At 41.2% G+C, this 19,706-nt stretch overlaps 1 protein-coding gene across 2 annotated transcripts; it reads right to left on the bottom strand.

Annotated features, from left to right (window-relative positions):
- Positions 1-9,760: 9,760 nt before the first annotated feature.
- LOC113032068 (C-C chemokine receptor type 5-like) lies at positions 9,761-15,578 on the bottom strand. 2 transcript variants are annotated; one of them, XM_080307811.1, is made up of 3 exons: positions 15,359-15,578; positions 14,108-14,254; positions 9,761-13,885 (listed from the first exon to the last, which is right to left on the bottom strand). In XM_080307811.1, the coding sequence occupies exons 1-3, from the start codon at positions 15,363-15,365 to the stop codon at positions 12,990-12,992; spliced, it is 1,050 nt and encodes a 349-aa protein (XP_080163937.1). In that variant the 5' UTR covers positions 15,366-15,578; the 3' UTR covers positions 9,761-12,989. The 2 variants fall into 2 exon arrangements, with proteins under 2 accessions (XP_080163937.1, XP_080163936.1); XM_080307810.1 differs by having other exon boundaries at positions 14,108-14,257.
- Between the last annotated feature and the right edge of the window lie 4,128 nt (positions 15,579-19,706).

The raw sequence follows: 19,706 nt of genomic DNA on the forward strand, positions 1-19,706 counted from the left end.
TAACAGGCGAGAGGAGGGGCCAGGAAAAGGCCTGCCATGCTCCAACTCAAATGGAGTGTAACCAGAGGTTTGATTTACTGAGCATCTTATGGACATTAATGCAAGAGGCAATGCTTTAACCCAATCTAATTTGGTCTGTGCACAGATTTTAGCCAATTTAGTTTTTAGAGTTTGATTCATCCTTTCCACTTTCCCCTGGGACTGGGGGTGGTAAACTGAGCCAAACTTATGTTTCAAACCTAATGCGGCTTCAACCCTCTGCAGATCGTGGTTCCTGAAATGTGAACCATTGTCCGACCTTATGACCTCGGGAAACCCATGCTGTGGTATATAATGATTAATCAGACACTTCACCACAGTTCTACTGTTTTCACTTGCTGTCGGCCAGGCTTCTGGCCAACCTGAAAATGCATCCACAGCCACCAGCAGGTACCTGTAACTACCTACTCTGTCCACCATGTCTGTGTAATCAATGATTATTTCTTTCCCTGGGCAAAGTGGGATGGGGAAGTACCCTGCTATTGGCTTGAAGGCGGGCTTGATTCCAAATTGGTTGCACTCCTTACAGGTTTTAACCATGTATTTTGTCATGTCTTTTAAATAAGGGTGCCACCAGACGGCTAAATTTCTCATCATTTGTGCAGGTCCCACATGCCCCACTCCATGTGCCTCTTCCATTGCTGTCTGTCTGACCCCTGGCGGTAGAATGGGCCTTCCATCTGGGCCACGCCAGACGTCTGTGTTTGTGGCCCCTCTTGTTACCCATAATGATTTTTCCTGGGGGCTGGCTTTGTCCTGTAACTCTCTGATTGTGGCTAGGCCTAGTTGTATGGGTGGTCTTTCTGGAGGGGGTGTGGCTTCTGGGTCCATTACCATAATCAGGGAGGGTAAGTAACCAGCTGTCTGCTTAGCTACTAAGTCGGCCTGTTTGTTACCTAATGCCACTAAATCCAATCCGGCACTGTGTCCTTTGCATTTTACCACTGCCACCTTAACAGGTAACAACAGTGCTTCCGCTAATTCCCTCATTTCCATCTCATGTTTAATAGGCTTTCCGCTGGCTGTCAAAAAACCAGCTCTTAGCCACTGCTTGAGCTCCACATGCACTGCTCCCACAGCATAAGCTGAATCACTGTATATATTCACTTTCTGTCCCTTTCCCATCCTTAAGGCTTCAATCACCGCTCTCAGTTCAGCTCTCTGTGCAGACTGTTGTCCTGTCAACTGCTCTGCCTTCACTGTTTTCCATCTCATGTCTGTCTGTTCCACTATTGCCCATGCAGCCTTCAACATTCCACTTTCAGTTCTGAAACAACATCCATCTGTGAACCAATCTTTTTCTGCATCCATTAGAGGTTCTGCCTGCAAATCTGGCCTGATTTTCTCCTGTACCTGCACAACCTCTTCACACATATGTGGTTCTCCTGATCCCATGTGATCAGCCATGTTTATGCCTTCATGTGAGTAGGTGATGTGTGGTGCTTCCAAAATGGTACTGAGGCGTCTCTGCCTGAGTGACGTGAGTGTGAAGGCCTGTGAAGAGACGTAGGCCACCACACTGTGTGATGTCAAAATTTTTAGTGGGTGGTTCATCACTATGTGTGCTGTTTTCTGAATGATTTTTGCAAGTCCAGAAACGTGTTGTGTGCACGGTGGGTGGCGTTTTTCAGTGTTGTCAAGCATTACGCTTACATATGTCAACACTTTTCTCTCTCCCCCTTTTTTCTGGAACAGGATACCATTGATATGGGTTCCAGTTCCAGAAACATCAAGATGAAAAGGCAAAGCATAATCTGGCACAGCAAGGTCAGAGGCGACAGAAAGCTGTTGTTTTAACTTTATAAACGCCTGTTCTGTTTCTGTAGTCCATGAGAGGGGAGCGGAGAGGTTTCTCATGCCTTGTTCATTTACCAAAGCGCGCAAAGGGGAAGTAAGGCCAACATAGTCTGGGACATAGGTCCTGCTGTAACCAGTCAGGCCCAAAAATGACAACATGTCTTTTACAGTTAGAGGTTTTGGATGGTGCAAAATGGAGTTCCTGTGTTCTGGGGACAAGGAAATACCGGACTGTGAGACCATGCGGCCTAGAAAAGAAACCTGTTTTCTTGCAATCTGTAGTTTGTTTTTGCTCACTTTAAAACCTGTGTTGGCCAGGTGTTGAAGTACCACTCTGGTGGCCTCCAAACAGATGTCAGCCGTGGGAGCAGACAGCAAAAGGTCATCCACATATTGTATTAACATACAGTCAGATGGTAGTGGGCAGGTTTGTAAAAGTTCTTTCAAACACTGATTAAACAGACCTGGGGAGAGGGCAAATCCCTGTGGTAAGCGAGTGTAACGCCATTGTCGGCCTCTAAATGTAAATGAGAAAATGTCACGCAGTGACTCACGAAGTGGGAGGCAGAAAAAGGCATTAGCCAAGTCAATGCAGGTGAACCAGGCATGAGATGGTGGGAGGTTGGTCAAGGCAACATAAGGATTAGGCACAGGCAAAGTAGGAGTGCCAAGTAAGGCATTAATCCTTCTCAAATCATGTGCCATTCTGAACTTCCCCGTGCCTTTTTTCTCAACGGGTAGGATGGGCGTGTTCCACTTAGAGCAGGAGGGCTCCAGGACACCGGCAGTGACCAAACCAGAAATTGTTTCTGCAATCCCAGCCTCAGCCTCCGGTTTGTGTGGGTACTGAGGCTGCCACAAAGGGGTAGCAGATGACAGTTGAAAAGAGACTGGCTCCACATCAACTAAACCTACATCTGTGGGTCCAAGGGACCACAAACAATCTGGAAGAGAGTCGAGTAAAGGCGCAGCATCACAGTGGTCTGTGTGTTCTCTGCCATGTGACCCGCTGACCACTCTATGTTGCAGTGTTGAGGAATTAAAGCAATCATTTAAAATTTGGTATGTGTTGGTAGATGGAGAAAACAAAACCTGTGGGAGTTTTGTAGGTGTCCAGTCAGTGGCCGCAAGGGAACGTTTAACCATTCCACCCAGCTCCTTAGCCTGGTGTCCAGGATGTAAGGCCAGTGACACATGGGGAGCTGCCTCATCAGACATCATGTACCACTGTAATTGATCTGTTGTAAAAGTAACCGCTGCTGCCACTCCCTCCGGTGCCGCAAAAATGCATGACATGTTCAAAGACCAAGCCCGCCCCTCACACTGCTCTTGGAACATGTGCTGGTACCAGGTGGTGTCATGCCTGTCATAAAACAGTGTAACATGAGGTGGGTCAGGGGGAGGGACATAAGGATGCAGGAGTGAGAGCCACGGCCGCCATTGCTGAAAAGCAGTCCAAACTCCTGGTTCAGCAGGTGTTTCAACTTCCAATAATGCCCAGTAGATGTCAGCAGAGTCCGCTAAACAGGAGGAGGGTTGCAGCAGAAACTGACCACCTCCCTCTGGCCCATTAGAACAGGGAAGCACAACACCAGTAGGGAGAGTCACAGTTAGGCCTTGTGAAGAGCAGAGTATTGTGGCTCCTAATTTAATCAACAAGTCTCTTCCCAGTAAATTCACAGGCGCCTGTTTTGAACAAACATAGCTGTGTAACAAAGTCTGATCTCCAACCGTTGTGGGGAGAGGCACGGTGTAAGGCAGAGTTTTAGGTTCCCCAGATATGCCCACCACTGTAGTCACTCTGTCAGTAAGTCTTTCACGAGCAACATCCTTAATGGTGGAGTACGTAGCTCCAGTGTCCACTAAAAAGCTGCTTCTTCTTTTATCTACAGTTACGGACAGCATAGGGTCCGCCGTTGTCCCTTCACTGTCCTGGGCAGTCTGTGGGGTGTCCTATAGCTGGGGACCACCCTCGTAGTACTCCCACCCCATCACAGGCATCTGTGGGGCCGGGGGCACTTCAACTAAAGCACCACGAGGTCCACCTCTGTGGCCATGTTGCTGATAGGGCCCACCACGGGCTCCCCTGCCTCTTCCAGCAGCCGGGTTCAAAGGGCACGCTTTAGCCCAGTGTCCAGGTTGTCCACACCGGAAACAAACATACATCTGGCCTCCCCTACCACCTCTCATCTGACCTCTTCCCCTGAAACCACCTCTGTTTCCTCCAAATGGGGAACCTCTCTGCCCATAAGGGGCCGGTGAGTGATAAGCACCATACTGGGGGGGCTGTGGATCAGCTGGCCACGGGTTCGGATACAAATCAGGGGCAACTGGACCAGGAGGGGGAGCCGCAGCGGCCACAAGCTGCTTTTTAGGCTTGTCACCTTTTCCACCCAGGTCGTTTTTCGCTTTCTGCAGCTGAACCTTCAACAGTTGCAACTGTAAATCTTCGACGCTCTCCGCTTTATCATCAGACTTAATCTGCACTTTGTTAAGATTAAAAATCAAATGTTTCTTCCAGATTGCAAAGTCACAGTCCTGCAAATCAGGATTATCCTCCATTTTCTGGCTTACTGACTCCGGAATGCCCCTCAGCACCGCCCTTCTAAACCACATGCTCTGTGAACAAGTCCTACTGGGGTGATGACCTGTATGGTTCACCCAGTCTTCAACAGCCTGATTTAGATAATGGGTGGGATTTTGCTTTTCCTCCCATTTAAATTTCTGTAAGGTGCCTTGATTTTTGGGTGGGAATTGTTTGCGCAGGGCCGGTCCAATAAACCTCAAGGCCTGCATTAGTGGCACCTCGTTCTCATGCGTGGTAGTACCCGCATTTTGTTCCAGATCCGCTGCCTGAGATCGGGATGTGCACCTAGTTATAATAGCTCTAAAATCTCCCAGTGCGAGGTCCTGTCCAGCTGTGTATTTATCCAAACCAGCCAGCCAGGCATTCCCTCCCTCCATTATGTCAGGGAGTTTGTCCACTAGGGCCTGGACATCTCCGAATGAATAAGGTTGATACACTGGTCTACGTTGCGCTTTAGTCTGGACCAGGGGAAACATGCCTGGAGGCTGAGGCACAGGGCCCTTAGATCTAGTCTGATATCCTAAACTGTGAGGGGTAGAGGGGGGTGTATTGTTAAGGTCACTGAGTTCATCATCAGTATCCTCAGTTTTTCCCCCGCCTGGTGGGGTAGCAGTGTCAGCAAAAACGTGGGCTAAACTCATCTGTGTTTCCGGATCCTGACGGCCCACCAAAGACATGTTAACTGTGACATTTGGTGAAGTGCCAGGCTCAGTTTTTGCAGTAGCGGTCAGATCTCCTTTAACAGCGACGGGAGTGCTGGCAAATGGGTTGGACCGGGAAAGAGGGGCTGACGCAACACGATTATTCACCTGGACCACTGACCTACGTTCATTTAAGCAGCTGCGTAATGCTGCTTCTAGATCAGTTAATTGTTGTTCAGTGGGTTCCTGTCTGTTCATTCGAACCGCAAATGGTGCGCTCGCAAATGGGTCAGTTAGGCCCTCAGATCCGGTTCCAGAACAATGGGAGATGGAAGAGGGGGCTCTACTACTAGCTGAGGGTGTCGCCGACAGAGAGGAGCTTCCTGGGCAAAAATGCTTGGTATCTATGGGAGTTGGAGCTACGGGCGGTTCTTCTCCAATAGTCATTATTCCACCAGAGATATTAAGTACCGGATATATGCCTGCCGAGGGAGGAGTCTGGACTGAGGCAGAATAGGGAGGTGGCTGAGACCTATTTTTCTTCATGTGTGGTTTTGCAGTTTCCCATAAACACACCCAGTGATTAAATTTAGCTTTGCGGCCTGCGTGCTTATCTGCTTCCTTTCTGTGTCTCACCCCGCTTATCACACCTGCACCTGCTGCTGCTGAGTTGGCTTCTTCCTCTTTCTCTTTTGCCTGCATAGCCTTATTCTGCCAAATTATTCCCCAATTACCACTACTCCCCTCATTCTTTCCCTTTTCTTTCATTAACCTTTCAGCTGTTTTCCTCAATGACTCTTTCTGCTTTTTTGCTTCTTTAGGCTGGTGTGTGGAGTTGATGACTGTCTCAACACATGTTAATTGTTCTCCCAATGTGCTAAGAATAACACCGGGACCCCAACCATCATCATTAGTTTGTCGATCTAATTCTCCATCCATTTTACTGTCAATGGAGGAGTGTTCTTTTATTGATTTTAAAGGAGAATTTGGGCCAGCTGGGTTTCTGCCTCTGTTAGGCACTAATCAGCTGGGGCGCTGCTTTAAAGGTGAGTCAGCACTGAAATATCCCTTCAGGTGTTACCAAGCTTCTACCAAACCGGAGTCTGGCGGGTAACCTTGCCTAGAGCTTCCTGATAGGGGTGCTAGTTGGTTGTCACCTTGTTCACACGTCTCATTCACACTTCATACATTACCTGCAGTCACTCATTACCCTCCTTATGTATGTAATAAATGTGTAAAAAAATTCTATGTGTGGTGTATTATTTTAACCAAAAGAGGAACCTAGTTCCTTTAATTGTGTAATCTGTGAACACGGAGAACCAAACTGTCCTGCCCAGTGTTCCACAGCAAGCATTCAGCGTGTATTTATGTGTGTCCAATATCAAACAGAACATCAAAACATTTAAAACACTAAAATCATCGGGGTTTTAAGAAGAGATCCGTTTTCTCCTATTGATCAAAGGGACCTCTCCTTTTGGACTCCAACCAGTACTTCTCTTTTTTAAGTTTTAGAGGATCTTTTCTAATAAAGTCCTCTGGGCCTTCCTAACCCTTCTGTAGTTTAGAGAATATTACTAAAAAATATTCTCAAGGCCTTTAACCTTTTAATTTGTTTAGAAAGGCGTTACTAATAAACCCTTTCAAGGTCCCAGACCTGCTGAGGTATTTATCCGACACCGGAGAGCGACCCGTCGGCCGCAACCGTGGTCAGACCTCAGTTCACTCTTATCTTTATTCACTTATTCACTTATTTCTTATTCACTTATCTCTTATTCACTTGTCTGATTCTCAGCAAGCCTTAAGTAAGCCAGACAATTTTGGTTATGAATTACTAGGAGTTTGGACACTAAGTATTTTTATAATGTTCAATATAGCAGAAATAAAAGGTCTGCTTACCTTGTTTTTGTGTGCACACAGCTTTTGTCCAAACTCCGTTCACTCAGACCACGGCTGATGTCCTCCCCCCCGTTCCAGTTTGGCCTGGAGCGGATCCTGTTCCGTGACGCCAATTGAAGGATATAAAAAAAACAACAACAGCAATAGAATAATATTAAACACAAAGTGAACCCGTCTTCCTTCATTAAATAGGTTCTTTTAGATGTTAAGGAGGAATTGACTTAACCAGGCTGGCGGAGAATGAAGACAACCGGACACCTGCAGCAGATGGGGGAATCAGTGAACTTTTATTGAGACAGAGACAACCTCTCAAAAACAGCTCACATCAAGAGATTCCTGATATTTTCTGTGAGGATGGGTATATATTCTCTAAAACCTAAGGAGGGGGTTGTGAGGAAAGTGCTGCATTAGCAGAAAAACAACTCCATAAAAGGAAAGCGGCCTTGAGTGTTCTAGTCTCTTCGCTTGCAGATATCTTTCGCCTGCAGGATGAGGCGATCGCTTCTTATCGCTCTCAAGGCCAAAGTCGTGAGCACACAGTTGCACAGTAACTTTAAAGCTGTGAGCACATTTTTATTACACAGTTGCACAGTAACTTTAAAGCTGAACAATATTTAAAGCTGAATAATGTTTGATCAGATTATATTTTCTTCATCAGCTCACTAAAAAGAGCCGGCTCTTTCGGCTCCGAACCGGCTCTTCAGGTTGTTTTGTTGCTTTAATTAATTTATTATTAACAATATTATAAAATTATGCACAAAAGGAATTACTAACGTAAAAAAAAGTGGTTTTATATATATATATGTTTATATATAAATATATGCGGTGGTCCCTAGAGACAAAACACGTACAAACTCCAAGACACATTTCTAGCATGAACTGAACTTCCAAAGCAGAGCTACTAGATCACTTAAATTACACAATTGAAAGCATATGTGTATTCTTTGTGTATTTATACACAGGCACTCATATATATATTCAAATAATTAAAAAAAAAATGTTCATTTACCGGTTATTACCACACACCAAATCCGGTCGTTGGTACTTGCTGGCTTGTGTAGCCACTCGGTATAAGTTCAACACTGCCCCTAGCATCCTGGAGCACTTCTGTTGTCTTTTGTACGTGTTTTGAGTTTTTATGTGCTTCTGAGTTTTTACGTGTTTTGGAGTTTGTACGTCTTTTTACGTGTTTTGGAGTTTTTACGTGTTTTGGAGTTTGTACATGCTTCAGAGTTCGTACGTGATTTGAAGTTTGTATGTGCTTTGTCTCTAGGGGCCACTGTAAATATACTTTTATTTATTCACTCCATATAAAATATAATAAGTAAATCATATAATACAAAAATCAACTATTCACATTTCAACTTTTAAGTATTTAAATTTTCAGCTTTTTCCTTTTACAAATTTAAAGTGAAACAACACAAAACACTGCAAACCACAACACAATTAAATATAAATTAAAATATAAAAACAAAAAGAAACATGCACATTATCTGTCATATGGGCCTGCATGAATAAACTTGATGAATCCTTTATCATCTGCAACCGAAAATAGTTGTCGATGATTACTATACCTTTCTAATGTGACGTTGTTGTCCCTGGCTCTCTTTCTCTCTCTCCCCCTCTGGATCTGTTCCTGTGTTACTGAGTGTAATTACCGCCCCTCCCCCCTCTGCCCAGCGTAAAGCACAAGGCTCGCTTGCTGAGTGAAGCGGAAAAAAAGTGCGAGAGAGAGGCTGAGAGAAAAAAAAAAGAAAGAAAACCCACGTGACGGCTCGCGATAAGGAGCCGGCTCTAAGAGCCATTTCGTTCGCGAACGACCCATCACTATTCTCTTATGACTCTGCAATAGTCGGCCTCATCACTGATGGGGACGACAAGGAGTACAGAGGACTGACCAAAGACTTTGTGGACTGGTGCCAGCTGAACTAAATCGTAAATGGCCTGTATTTGTATAGCGCAGTGGTCCCCAACCCCCGGGCCTCGGACCGGTACCAGTCCGTGAGTCGTTTGGTACCGGCCCGGTACCAAACGCTGTTCTCCACAGAACCATCCAAGGTGTACTCTCAGTGGCAAGTGAACAATACGGAACAATACTGGAAGAGCATATGGGAGAAGGACGCAACCCATAACGGCAATGCTCAGTGGCTAGTGGATCTATGGCTAGTGGATGTATTTTTACTCAGTTGTATATAGTATTTGTATTTGTATTCTATTTTTATCTTATTGTATATTTATTTTATTTTATTCTACTGTATATAGTATTTTATTTTATTCTATTCTGTACAGTTGTGTACTGTATTTATTCTTATTGTATTCTAATTTTTGCCTCATAACTTTTGCACTGTCCACTTCCTGCTGTGACAAAACAAATTTCCCACGTGTGGGACTAATAAAGGTTATCTTATCTTATCTTATCTGAGGACAAACCACAGCAACCTCCCTGAACAGAGTCCAGTAACCATCACAGTGGCAGATATCCAAGGAAGTGTCTCCAGTATGAAGAGTTGGACAGCACTAGGCCCCTACATGGTTCACACCTACTGGCAGGACCCTCAAGCTTCCAGGCCTCTGGTAGAGGACCCAAGCTTGAAGAATTGACTGCCCGCAGGGGCGAGCGGGGAATTTTATATATATATATACTTTGTATTACTGTTCAAAGATATTTACCTGACATGGTCATATAGCAGTGATGTCGTTTTAAATCAGGTGAAGTCAGGAATTATAATTCAAGGCTTCTCCTTTTTGTTTTTTTTATTGATGTGATCTCTTTAGATGTGCAGAGATTGACTGTCTTAAAGTCAGCAGTCTGATAACGAGAAGCACAAAAAAGAGGAAATGCAGATTTAATTTTCACTTTCACTACAGATTTTGTCAATGCAGTAACATTCTCACTGCAAATATATTCTCAGAATGAACAATGCACTTCTCCAACATGACAATCCAATTTATGACCTTCATTTGATGTAAGTTCAAGATTTGCATTATCATTTATTGTTTCAAGAAAACAAAATCGGGATAAGAAATGAATGGATGTCTGACTTGAATCAATCCGAGTACCAAGTAATGACAAATATGAGGAACCATAACGTAGAACAAGTGAAGAAGAAGAGTATAAAACATGAAAATGTGGAAGTAGGTATAAATAGGAATGACAGTAAGGCAATGAGCAAGTTTTGTACAAAGGAGATCTGAAACCATTTTAGGCCCTTTTTTTTATATTTTTCTGCAAACATGGAAGCTCATGAAAAAAATGTGTGAAGAAATCAAACTGTTACAGATTCTATACACAGCAGGCTCAGTTTAACAGACCAAAAAGTTTCATTTAGCCTGAGCAGAACAAGGAAGTGACCAAACAAACAAAAAGAACATGAACAAGACACGGCCTGCAGTAATAACAAGGTGAAACATTCATGTCACACGAGTTTCGTCTGCCCTCCACCTTCAGTTCAGTTCAGTTTCATTTATGCAGCACTGAATCCCAATAACATCTGACACAGGGGTGTTACATTGTGAAGTAATGAGCAAAAAAAGTTACTAGATAAAAGTGGAGGTGACATCAGAGGATTTGAATGTGTACTAAATGAGTTGTCTAACACATCTCTGCAGGCATCAACTTTTTCAGCAGCTGCAAGGCTCGTATCATAAACTTCTCTCCCACAAAAGCATAAATGATGGGGTTCAGGCAGCAGTGAGTGTAAGCAAAGGCCTCGGTTACTGCTACTCCCATGTTCCATCATTGAGGATTATTTCTCTTTCCTGAAGAAACTCCAGGAAAAGGAAATGTTATATGGAGCCCAGAGCAAGAAAAATACAACCACTAAACAAATTATCAGCTTGACGATGCGGTGCTTCTTCGTGGTCCTCATGTTTACCAGCCTGGGGATGATCCTGGAGTAGCAACCTACCATCACCAGCACGGGAATCACAAGACCCAGCACATTTGTGGTGAACAGGTTGTAACGCTCCCAGACTTTGTTGTTCTCTTTGTTCCAAACACAACACAAGGCTTGTTTTTTTCGTGTTTTATTGATGTGATCTCTTTAGATATGGAGGAATTAACTAACAGTCTTAAAGTCAGCAATCTGATCATGAGAAGTGCAAAATAAGAAAAGCAGATTTCACTTCCTGTTTGTCCTTAAGTGAGGTCATTACAAATACTTCAAAGAACAACACAGCATATGGTGGTACAAATTCACACCTTTACAAAATGATTGCTGGTTTTTATATAAAGTACAAGAGACTTTATTAGTATCATTTTCGTTACTATTATTGTTTGTTTCTTCCTCTTCTCGGTCTCACTGTCGTACAGCCCGGCTGCTCATCATAGATTCTACACTCACAGGACACTTTAGCAGAAATGTTCTCTATTCTGATGCTCACTGTGAACTTTAGCAGGTTGACTTGACCACGACTGCATGTCTGAATGCTCATTTTCATTTTCTGAAGTACATACACCATCCCCTTTGGCACTGCAAACCATCCTGTCTTCAACGTCCCTTAAGTCAGCTTTCTTTGACATTTTGATGCTCACCTTGAACTTCATTGGGTGAACTTCACCATGTCTGCATGTAGTGACACAATCTGTTCAGTTTTGCAACAGTTGTCACTCATATCCTTTGAACCTTTTATTAACATACTATATGTGAAAATATGAAAATTCCAAGTATTTGAATTCTACATGGGGAAAAAACCCATTATTTTTGGATTACTGAACTGTTTCCAGGTAATATTTGATGCAGTGGCAAAACTATTCCATTTGTACACCTAAAGGACTCATCACGCCTTTATTCTTTTTTTAAAAAGAATTTATTTAATTTAAGGACATGAAGGGGCTTGTTACTGCTTATCCTAAAACGTACTTTCACCAGACAAAGGAGTTGTATTTTTCAGCAAAACTGGCCTTTTGTGTTAATATGAGTAAAAATAAAGAGACACTGAAAAATGTTTTCAGATAAAGAGTTGTTTTGTTTGTTTCGTTTCAAAAAATAATACTTGTTAAAAAAATCTATAATACTAATCTTTACTAACAAAAATAATTCGAAAGCTTAACTTGATCAACTTTCCCTGAATATTCTAACTATTGATAAAGTCTACCTCCACTAATGTTCCTCTATATGACATCATGCTGCTGTTTTATGAATGTGAACAACTACCTCCATCTCAAAGAACTTTTGATCTTCTTTGTTTTCATCACTGTGTACAGAATTTGTCATTACAATAATAATGAGAAACAGAAGAACATGCTCGCTGCAAATATTCTTCTCAAAAGCAATAATGTACTTCTCCAACATGACAGTCCACTTTATGACCTTCATGTGACATGAGTTCGAGATCTGCAGTATCATTTATTGTCTTAGCAAAGCAATAATACAAAATCCGGAAAGCAGATGATTGGATGCCTGACTCCAATCAGCTCCATTGGTAAACAATGACAAATACAAGGATCCACAACATAATACTACAAACAAAAGAACTATATAAGGCTGAACATCAGAAAACAACGTGGAAGTAGAGAAAATTACGATTCACACATGCAGCTATTTCACATCTTCTTTTGCTTAAAGAAAATCTAAAACTGTTGTACGCTATTTTTGGTGCATTTCTGCAAAATAGCAAACTCATTAAAAATGTGTGAAGAACAAAGCAAACTGTTACAAGTTGCTATAAACAGCAGGTTCAGTTTAATGGACCATCTAATGTAAGTCAGCCTGAGCAAAACAAGGAAGGGCATCACATAGTAAGATACTTGAGATTCTATAAAGCAGTTAGCAGTGCTAACATGTTAATTTTATAAGTAGGCAGAATTTACTTCTACAATCTTATGGTCAGAATCAAATATAAACCAATGTAAATGCAAAGGGTCCAAAAGTGTACAGAGACATTTTGAAGGTGACTCACAGGTGAAGAACACTGTGGTATTTGTCAGATAGAAGTGACCAAATGAACAATACGAACATGATGCACGGTCTGCAGTAATAACAGGGTGAAACATTCATGACAAAATACTTACAACTGCCCTCCACCTCCTACAGTTTAAAGGAGGAGGTGATTTCAGAGCCCCTGGACATAACTGAGCTCCTCCTGAATGAGCTGTCTGTCAGATCTCTGCTGTAACCAGGCATCAACTTTTTCAGCAGCTGCAAGGCTCGTCTCATAAACTTCTCTCCCACAAAAGCATAAATGATGGGATTCAGACAGCAGTGAGTGTAAGCTAAGGCTTCGGTCACTGTTATTGACAGCTTTACATTGTTGTACCAGGTTTCATCATTGAGGATTATTTCTCTTTCCTGAAGAAACTCCAGGAAAAGGGAAATGTTATATGGAGCCCAGAGGAAGAAGAATACAACCACTATACAGATGATCAGCTTGACGATGCGGTGCTTCTTTGCGGTTCTCATGTTTACCAGCCTGGGGATGATCCTGGAGTAGCAACCTACCATCACCAGCACGGGAATCACAAGACCCAGCACATTTGTGGTGAACAGGTTGTAATGCTCCCAGACTTTGCTCTCCTTAGGATAGTCACATTCAAACTTCTGGGACTCTTTTGTTTCCTGTATGAAGATAAAATCCGGCAGAGACACAAACAAGCTCAGCATCCAAACGAGCACGGTCAGAATGATGGCTGCCTTCTTTGTGCGATAACGTGCAACCCTGTGAGCGTGCATGATGATCATGTAGCGGTCCAGCGTCATGACAACCATGAAGAAGATGCTGCTGAAGAAGCCAATGTGGTGAGAGCCAGAGATCAAACGGCACATGAAGTCTCCAAAGGTCCACTGGCCAACCCTGGTATTGTGAGAGAAGAAAGGCAGCATGAAGACGAAGAGGAGGTCAGAGAGAGCCAGGTTGAAGAGGCAGATGTCTGTCAGGTTGCTCTGATTGCGATGCTTCACCAGGACACACACCACTAGTCCGTTACCTTTGGGAGAAAAGATGCAATAAGTGTAAATGTCACACTGTTACATATTCTTTCTGTCTCTTTCTCTCTGTCGGTCTCATGTTGTTGTGTTGCACATAAACACACCTGCATACAGAGTTTAGGCCTAAAACGTGCTTTCTGTTCCCATAAGGGACAACAGGTCCCTGCAATGTGTAAATACAATACAATCCCCACAATATAGACACAAGAAGACGCACGTACCTATGAAGCCCAGGATGAAAACCGAACTGTAGAGAATAGCAAGAAACACTTGGCTGAATTCCTTTACATCGGTGGAGTTGGCTGGAGCATAGTCTCCATAATCAAAATCACTGTAATTGCCATAATTGTCTTCTCTGTCATTAAATTCTGCTGAGAGAGAGAGAATGATGTCATTAGTACTAGTAGTAGTATCAGTAATAGTCTTTCAACTCTGTTTGTAATATTTAGATGCATAGTCAAAAAACATATGCAAGTTGATCAAATGTAAAGTTAATTGTATTATCTGGATAAAGAAAAAAAATTTATATATATATATATATATATATATATATATATATATATATATATATAAATTTTTGCTTTTTGTCTCCTGAGGAAGGTGAATAGAAAATTAAATAGTATTGCTGCTTCATCCGTTTTTATTGGGACAGAAGAAGAACGTGCTAGTTAAAGTAGTAGCAGTAGTATTCTTGCCGACATGTTGCTGTTTGAAAAGGGAAATTTCCTTAACCATGAGCACCACAAATGCTACTCCATTCAGCTCTGCTGCATTGGGCTTTTGGCCCCCAGCCAGTTGATAATTGATTGCCACCTTTTGGTTGTCACAGGTACTCCCTCCTTAGGAAAGTTCTCACCACTTCACATCAATCCATAATGTGACGCTCCTGTATTAAAGTAGGATTTAAGTCTCCTTGGCTATGATTTAAACCTGTAACTATTCTGAAGAAAGGTCATAAAAGGCTTTAAACCCATAAACCCAGCGTCAGCTTGTACAATCATAAACCTGCTCATTTCAGCAGGCGTAATAAACGTTACTATTCAATTTGGCCTGTTTGTTAATGATTATTTTTCACGCTAGTATGTTTTGGTCATAGTGATATTATTTAACATAATTATCATTGTACAACTCTATTGTCTACCTTAAAAAAATACATGTTTGTGGGTGAGATGATTGTAGATATAAAGGTCAACCACAAGACATTGTGGCAATGCATATCTTTTGAATAATTTCAAAAATTATCTTCAAACACAGTAGACTAAAATAAAAAACAAACGTGTAGACTAAATTTAGAAATAGCAATCATGAACTAATTGTGATATAATTTCAATTATAGCATTTGGTTTTGAATCCCTGCGGCAACTTGTACAGCTGTGAACGTTACACATTATTAAAAATATATTTTTAAGAACTCTGAAAAATATTACACTTTAAATATACTAAATTCTGCATTACTATTAAAATGTATTCACCTGACATGGTGATATCTCAGTGTTGTATCTTCCAAACACGTCAAGTCAGGAACTCTTTTTTTTGATTTTTTTATTGATGTGATCCCTTTAGATGTTCAGAGATAAACTAACTGTCTTAAAGTCAGCAGTCTTATAATGAGGAGCACAGTAGAAAAGCAGATTTCACTTCCTGTACGTCCTCAAGTGAGATCTTTATCAGGAGTCTGCTTAAAATCTAGACAGCTAGATAATACTTCAAAGTGCAAGACAGCTTTTGGTGACCCAAATTCACACCTTCACAAGATGACTGCTAGTTTTTAGCGCGTCACAATGCTTATTATTATTATCATTTCTTTCTTTATTTGTTCCTTCATCTTCTTGATCCCATTGTTATACATTACCGCTGTATATCTCAGGACACTTTAGTAAAGACACCTTGTTATCACTGGACTGAGTTTTGCTTTCAGAACTACTTCAATACAACATGGCATAGATTCAACAAGCTGCTGGTTCATATTGATGATGATAGCTTGCCTCTGGCATCAAAAGCACATTTTTCACCCAGAGAGCTGCCACTCAATTGTTTTGTTTCTTCTGTAAACCTCACTGATGGCAGATATAGATAACAACAGAGATGAAGATAAAAATAGAGATACTGTTTTTGATAGAGACGTAGATAAGATAGGGACAGAGATAGAGTTAGTGATAGCAAAGGAGATAAAGACTTAGTGATAGAGATATAAACTGCAAGTTAGACACTGAGGCTTTTGGCGATGAGGGGGCTCTACCTTGCAGCAGTTGGGTGGTTGTGTCACATCTGCCCAGAGGTGGGAAAGTACAGACATTCTCTACTTGGGTAGAAGTACAGACACTAGTGTTGAAAAATACTCCAGTAGAAGTTGAAGTAGTGAAAAAGTACAGTCACTGAAATGAAGAAAGTAAAAAGTTGCTCTCTGGATGATGTTTCTGCCAGCTGTTTTTGTGCAATGCTACCTGAACCTTGTTCTATATTAATGTAATAATAAAATAATATTGAGATCACAAACTTTACTTCTGTTTAAAACTAAATTTTAATGAATGCACTCAGTTTGAATCAGAAAATGAGCAAAGAAAAAGAAGAAAATTAAAAAGAATTTCTGTTGCCCACATTGTAGAGGGGAGCCTTACCCAACATCTGATCTTTAATGTAATCCTTAAATTTCTAGTTCACAAACAAGACTGAGCAGTCCCTATATAACCTCTCTTCTTCCTCTCCTTCCCTGTCCTGTCTTTTTTTAATCTTTCTTCATCAATTAGTGACGTTAGGTGTCTTTCTTTTGCCTCCCTGTGAAATACAGCAGCTGGACCTTAGGCTAGCAACACACTGTGAGATAAACTGCAGTTTGTGTGTTTGGTGATGTTTGTTGAGCTGATAAAAGTGCTGCATTTGAAATTAACTGCTATTTTAAAAAACATTATCCCCTTTATGCTCGCTCCTCTTTTGCAGCGCTAGCTAGATGACGAAGCACAGCAACCGCAACGTATGGACACTTGGACACTCGTTCTGATGTTGCCCCTGCAAGTTTTACAAGTTTTAATAGCACCCTAGTTTTCACACAGTCATACTCACCCTGTGCACTTTATACACTCACCAACACACCCACGTAGTGCTTTCAACACTGCGCGCGGGCGGGGTTTTCCATGTTTCACAAACCTTGCCCTGGACTGTCCTTGTATTATTACTTCCCCCTCCCTTTCTTTTTCTGTCAGCTAAGATATTTTCATACTATACTATATTACACACAATGTTATAACTAAAATAACCTGAATACCTGAAATAACACTAAAAAAAGTGATTAAATAAACAGATAAAAGTAATACGTGAACAAGAGAGAATTTATAGAGCTGATCTTAGAAAAGCAAAATTGGTGTGAATTTTTGTATTGATGGACTTTTCTTAACTTCATCTGTACAGGTGTTCCACACACTAGCTTATTACATCATTAAACTGGTCATTAGTATAACGTTCACATTGTTGATCATCTTTATGGGTGTAGAAATTATTTTCAGGGTCTATATCATTTTCCAAGACCCATAGTCTGTGATCAGTATACTAAAAGGGTTTTAGTCCCAAATCATGTATATACAATGATTATTTATAGGGAAGGTTGGTTCTCACTTTACTAAGAAAAGTTATTATCATCATATTTTGTCATGTTATATGATTCTTATGTATAGTTGGTTGTTAAGAATTCCTAATGGAGAATTATATTTTTTATTTAACCTGTCATTGTTCATTTCTAATATTTATCCAGATCTGAAACTAATTTAATGACCACAACTTTTTGTTCTTCTGGGGTTCCTTTGAGTTTGATGTAGATGTTGATTGCACCGTTTTTAGTCTTCTTAGTATTCCTGCTTGTCATGCTATGTCTGCATTTTTCTTTGTCAGATGCTCGTTTATGTAGACACTGGTTCCTCACAGCTCACAGTGTCCTTTTTGATTTTCTATTCACAAAGCCTATTATTATAGATGGTTTTACTCTATTACTTTTTGAAGGCAGAGAATGGCAAACCTCAGTGTCTTTACTATTAATAGTTATTCACTTGCCATTGAAGAAACTGACAGTTTGTTGCTCCAAAGAGTCGACGTCAGCTTTAGTAGGCTCATTGACTTCCTGTGCCACTACAGCTCTAGCATACGTTCTGTGTTTGGTCTCCAGTCCACTTACTATTAAGCCATTCATACAGGTATACTGCTCTAGATCATCCACTTGGGAACCAAGAGGGCTATTTTTTTATCCTTTTCTTCATTTAGTTTTTGCAGTTCTTTAATCTGTTCCATCATATCCAATAGCAACTTCTGTTGTTTAGAGGTATTAGAAAGCTCTCCTGACATCTAAGGAGGTAGACCAAGTCATCTGCTGATTGGAAGGTTGGTGGTTCAATCCTTGGCAGTGTGGATGCCAGATATCCCTGGACAAGATATTAATCCTAAATTACTCTAACATGCATCCATCAGAGTATGAATGTGTGCAAGTGTTAGGTAGAAAGCACTTACATAGCATAGAAGAAAGTGCTTGTGTAAATGGATGAATGTGGCATGTTAAGAATGTTAAGCACTTTGAGTGTTCTGGGAAAGTAGAAAAGCACTGTGTAAGAATCAGTCCATTTACCATTTAGTAGGCACTTTTACCAGCCATAGTTGGTATCGTTTAAGCAAAAACTGGCTATGGTACTACTGAAGTTTCGTTCTGTTCCGCCTGCAGGCTAATAAGGAAGCCTGGTCTCGGGCTATTGGAGCCTGACCGTGGCCTGGTGGCGGGCCTGGTATCTGCTAGAGAGTCCTGGGCCTGGAGATGCTGGAGGACCCTGGGCCTGTTGGCTGCTGGTGAATCTTGAATAACATGTCTTGACTTACCGAATTGGCTAACCAGTTCATTTGAATCCTTTCAGAGGTTATCTGAGTCATCAGTAATATGACAACAGCAATATGCTGAAGAATATTTTCCGTTCATTTCAGTTTTAATGCTGCCTTCAGAGATGAGCACCAACAACAAAATGATTTCAAACCAGTTTCAGTATAATTTAAACTGAACTGGTAAACACAGAAACGGTACAGTTTAATGCACTTTTAGCAAATATAATTAACTGAATAAATCAACAGGGTAACTGAAGAAAGAAATCAAACCTTAAATTGATGTGTGTTTGAATTCAACTTAAAATGCTTTTATTTCCCCTTCTAGAAATTGTAATGCCTAAAAAAGTCAGAGCAATACATGGTACAATCTCTGTATGTGCTCTTTTGAGCTTTCACCTTTGTACTCTAATGTCCACCTAATGTCTTGACAGCTCTAATCTGACTCTCCTTCCACAATATTAAGGAAAATCCGTACTTTCACTTCCTGAAACATGATTATAGGTTGAAAATATGCCAAAGTTATTTCTGCTGTCCACTACAAAGGGCAACAAATATGATTTTGGTTTTGGAAAGGAGTAAAATTACTGAATTTCTGAAGTGCTGCTAAAAGGAAAAGTTAAGGGTCTCAAAGTGAAGATATCAATTTGATTTTTAGCAACAACAAAAAAATCATGTATCCTCCTCTGTTGACATAATGTGGAAGCTGCAACTCCTGTCATTTTGAAAAGACATTACATGCGGCCTCAATTGAAAGCCCGAGATTTCAGATGACGGTTCAGTTGGACTCTTCCACGGGCGAGAAAAATTATAGTGATGGTGAAGAGTAACCTATCTAATGAATTAGTTTGGGACTATCTCACAGAACTTCTTTTTTAACAGATCCTTTTTTCTGACTGTGTACAGAATTTGTCATTTCCATAACAGAGAGAATTAAGAGAGCTTCTCAAAATGAACAATGGACTCCTCCAA

This window comes from Astatotilapia calliptera, chromosome 11, assembly GCF_964374335.1.
Source record: "Astatotilapia calliptera chromosome 11, fAstCal68.1, whole genome shotgun sequence".
Lineage (NCBI taxonomy): Eukaryota > Metazoa > Chordata > Actinopteri > Cichliformes > Cichlidae > Astatotilapia > Astatotilapia calliptera.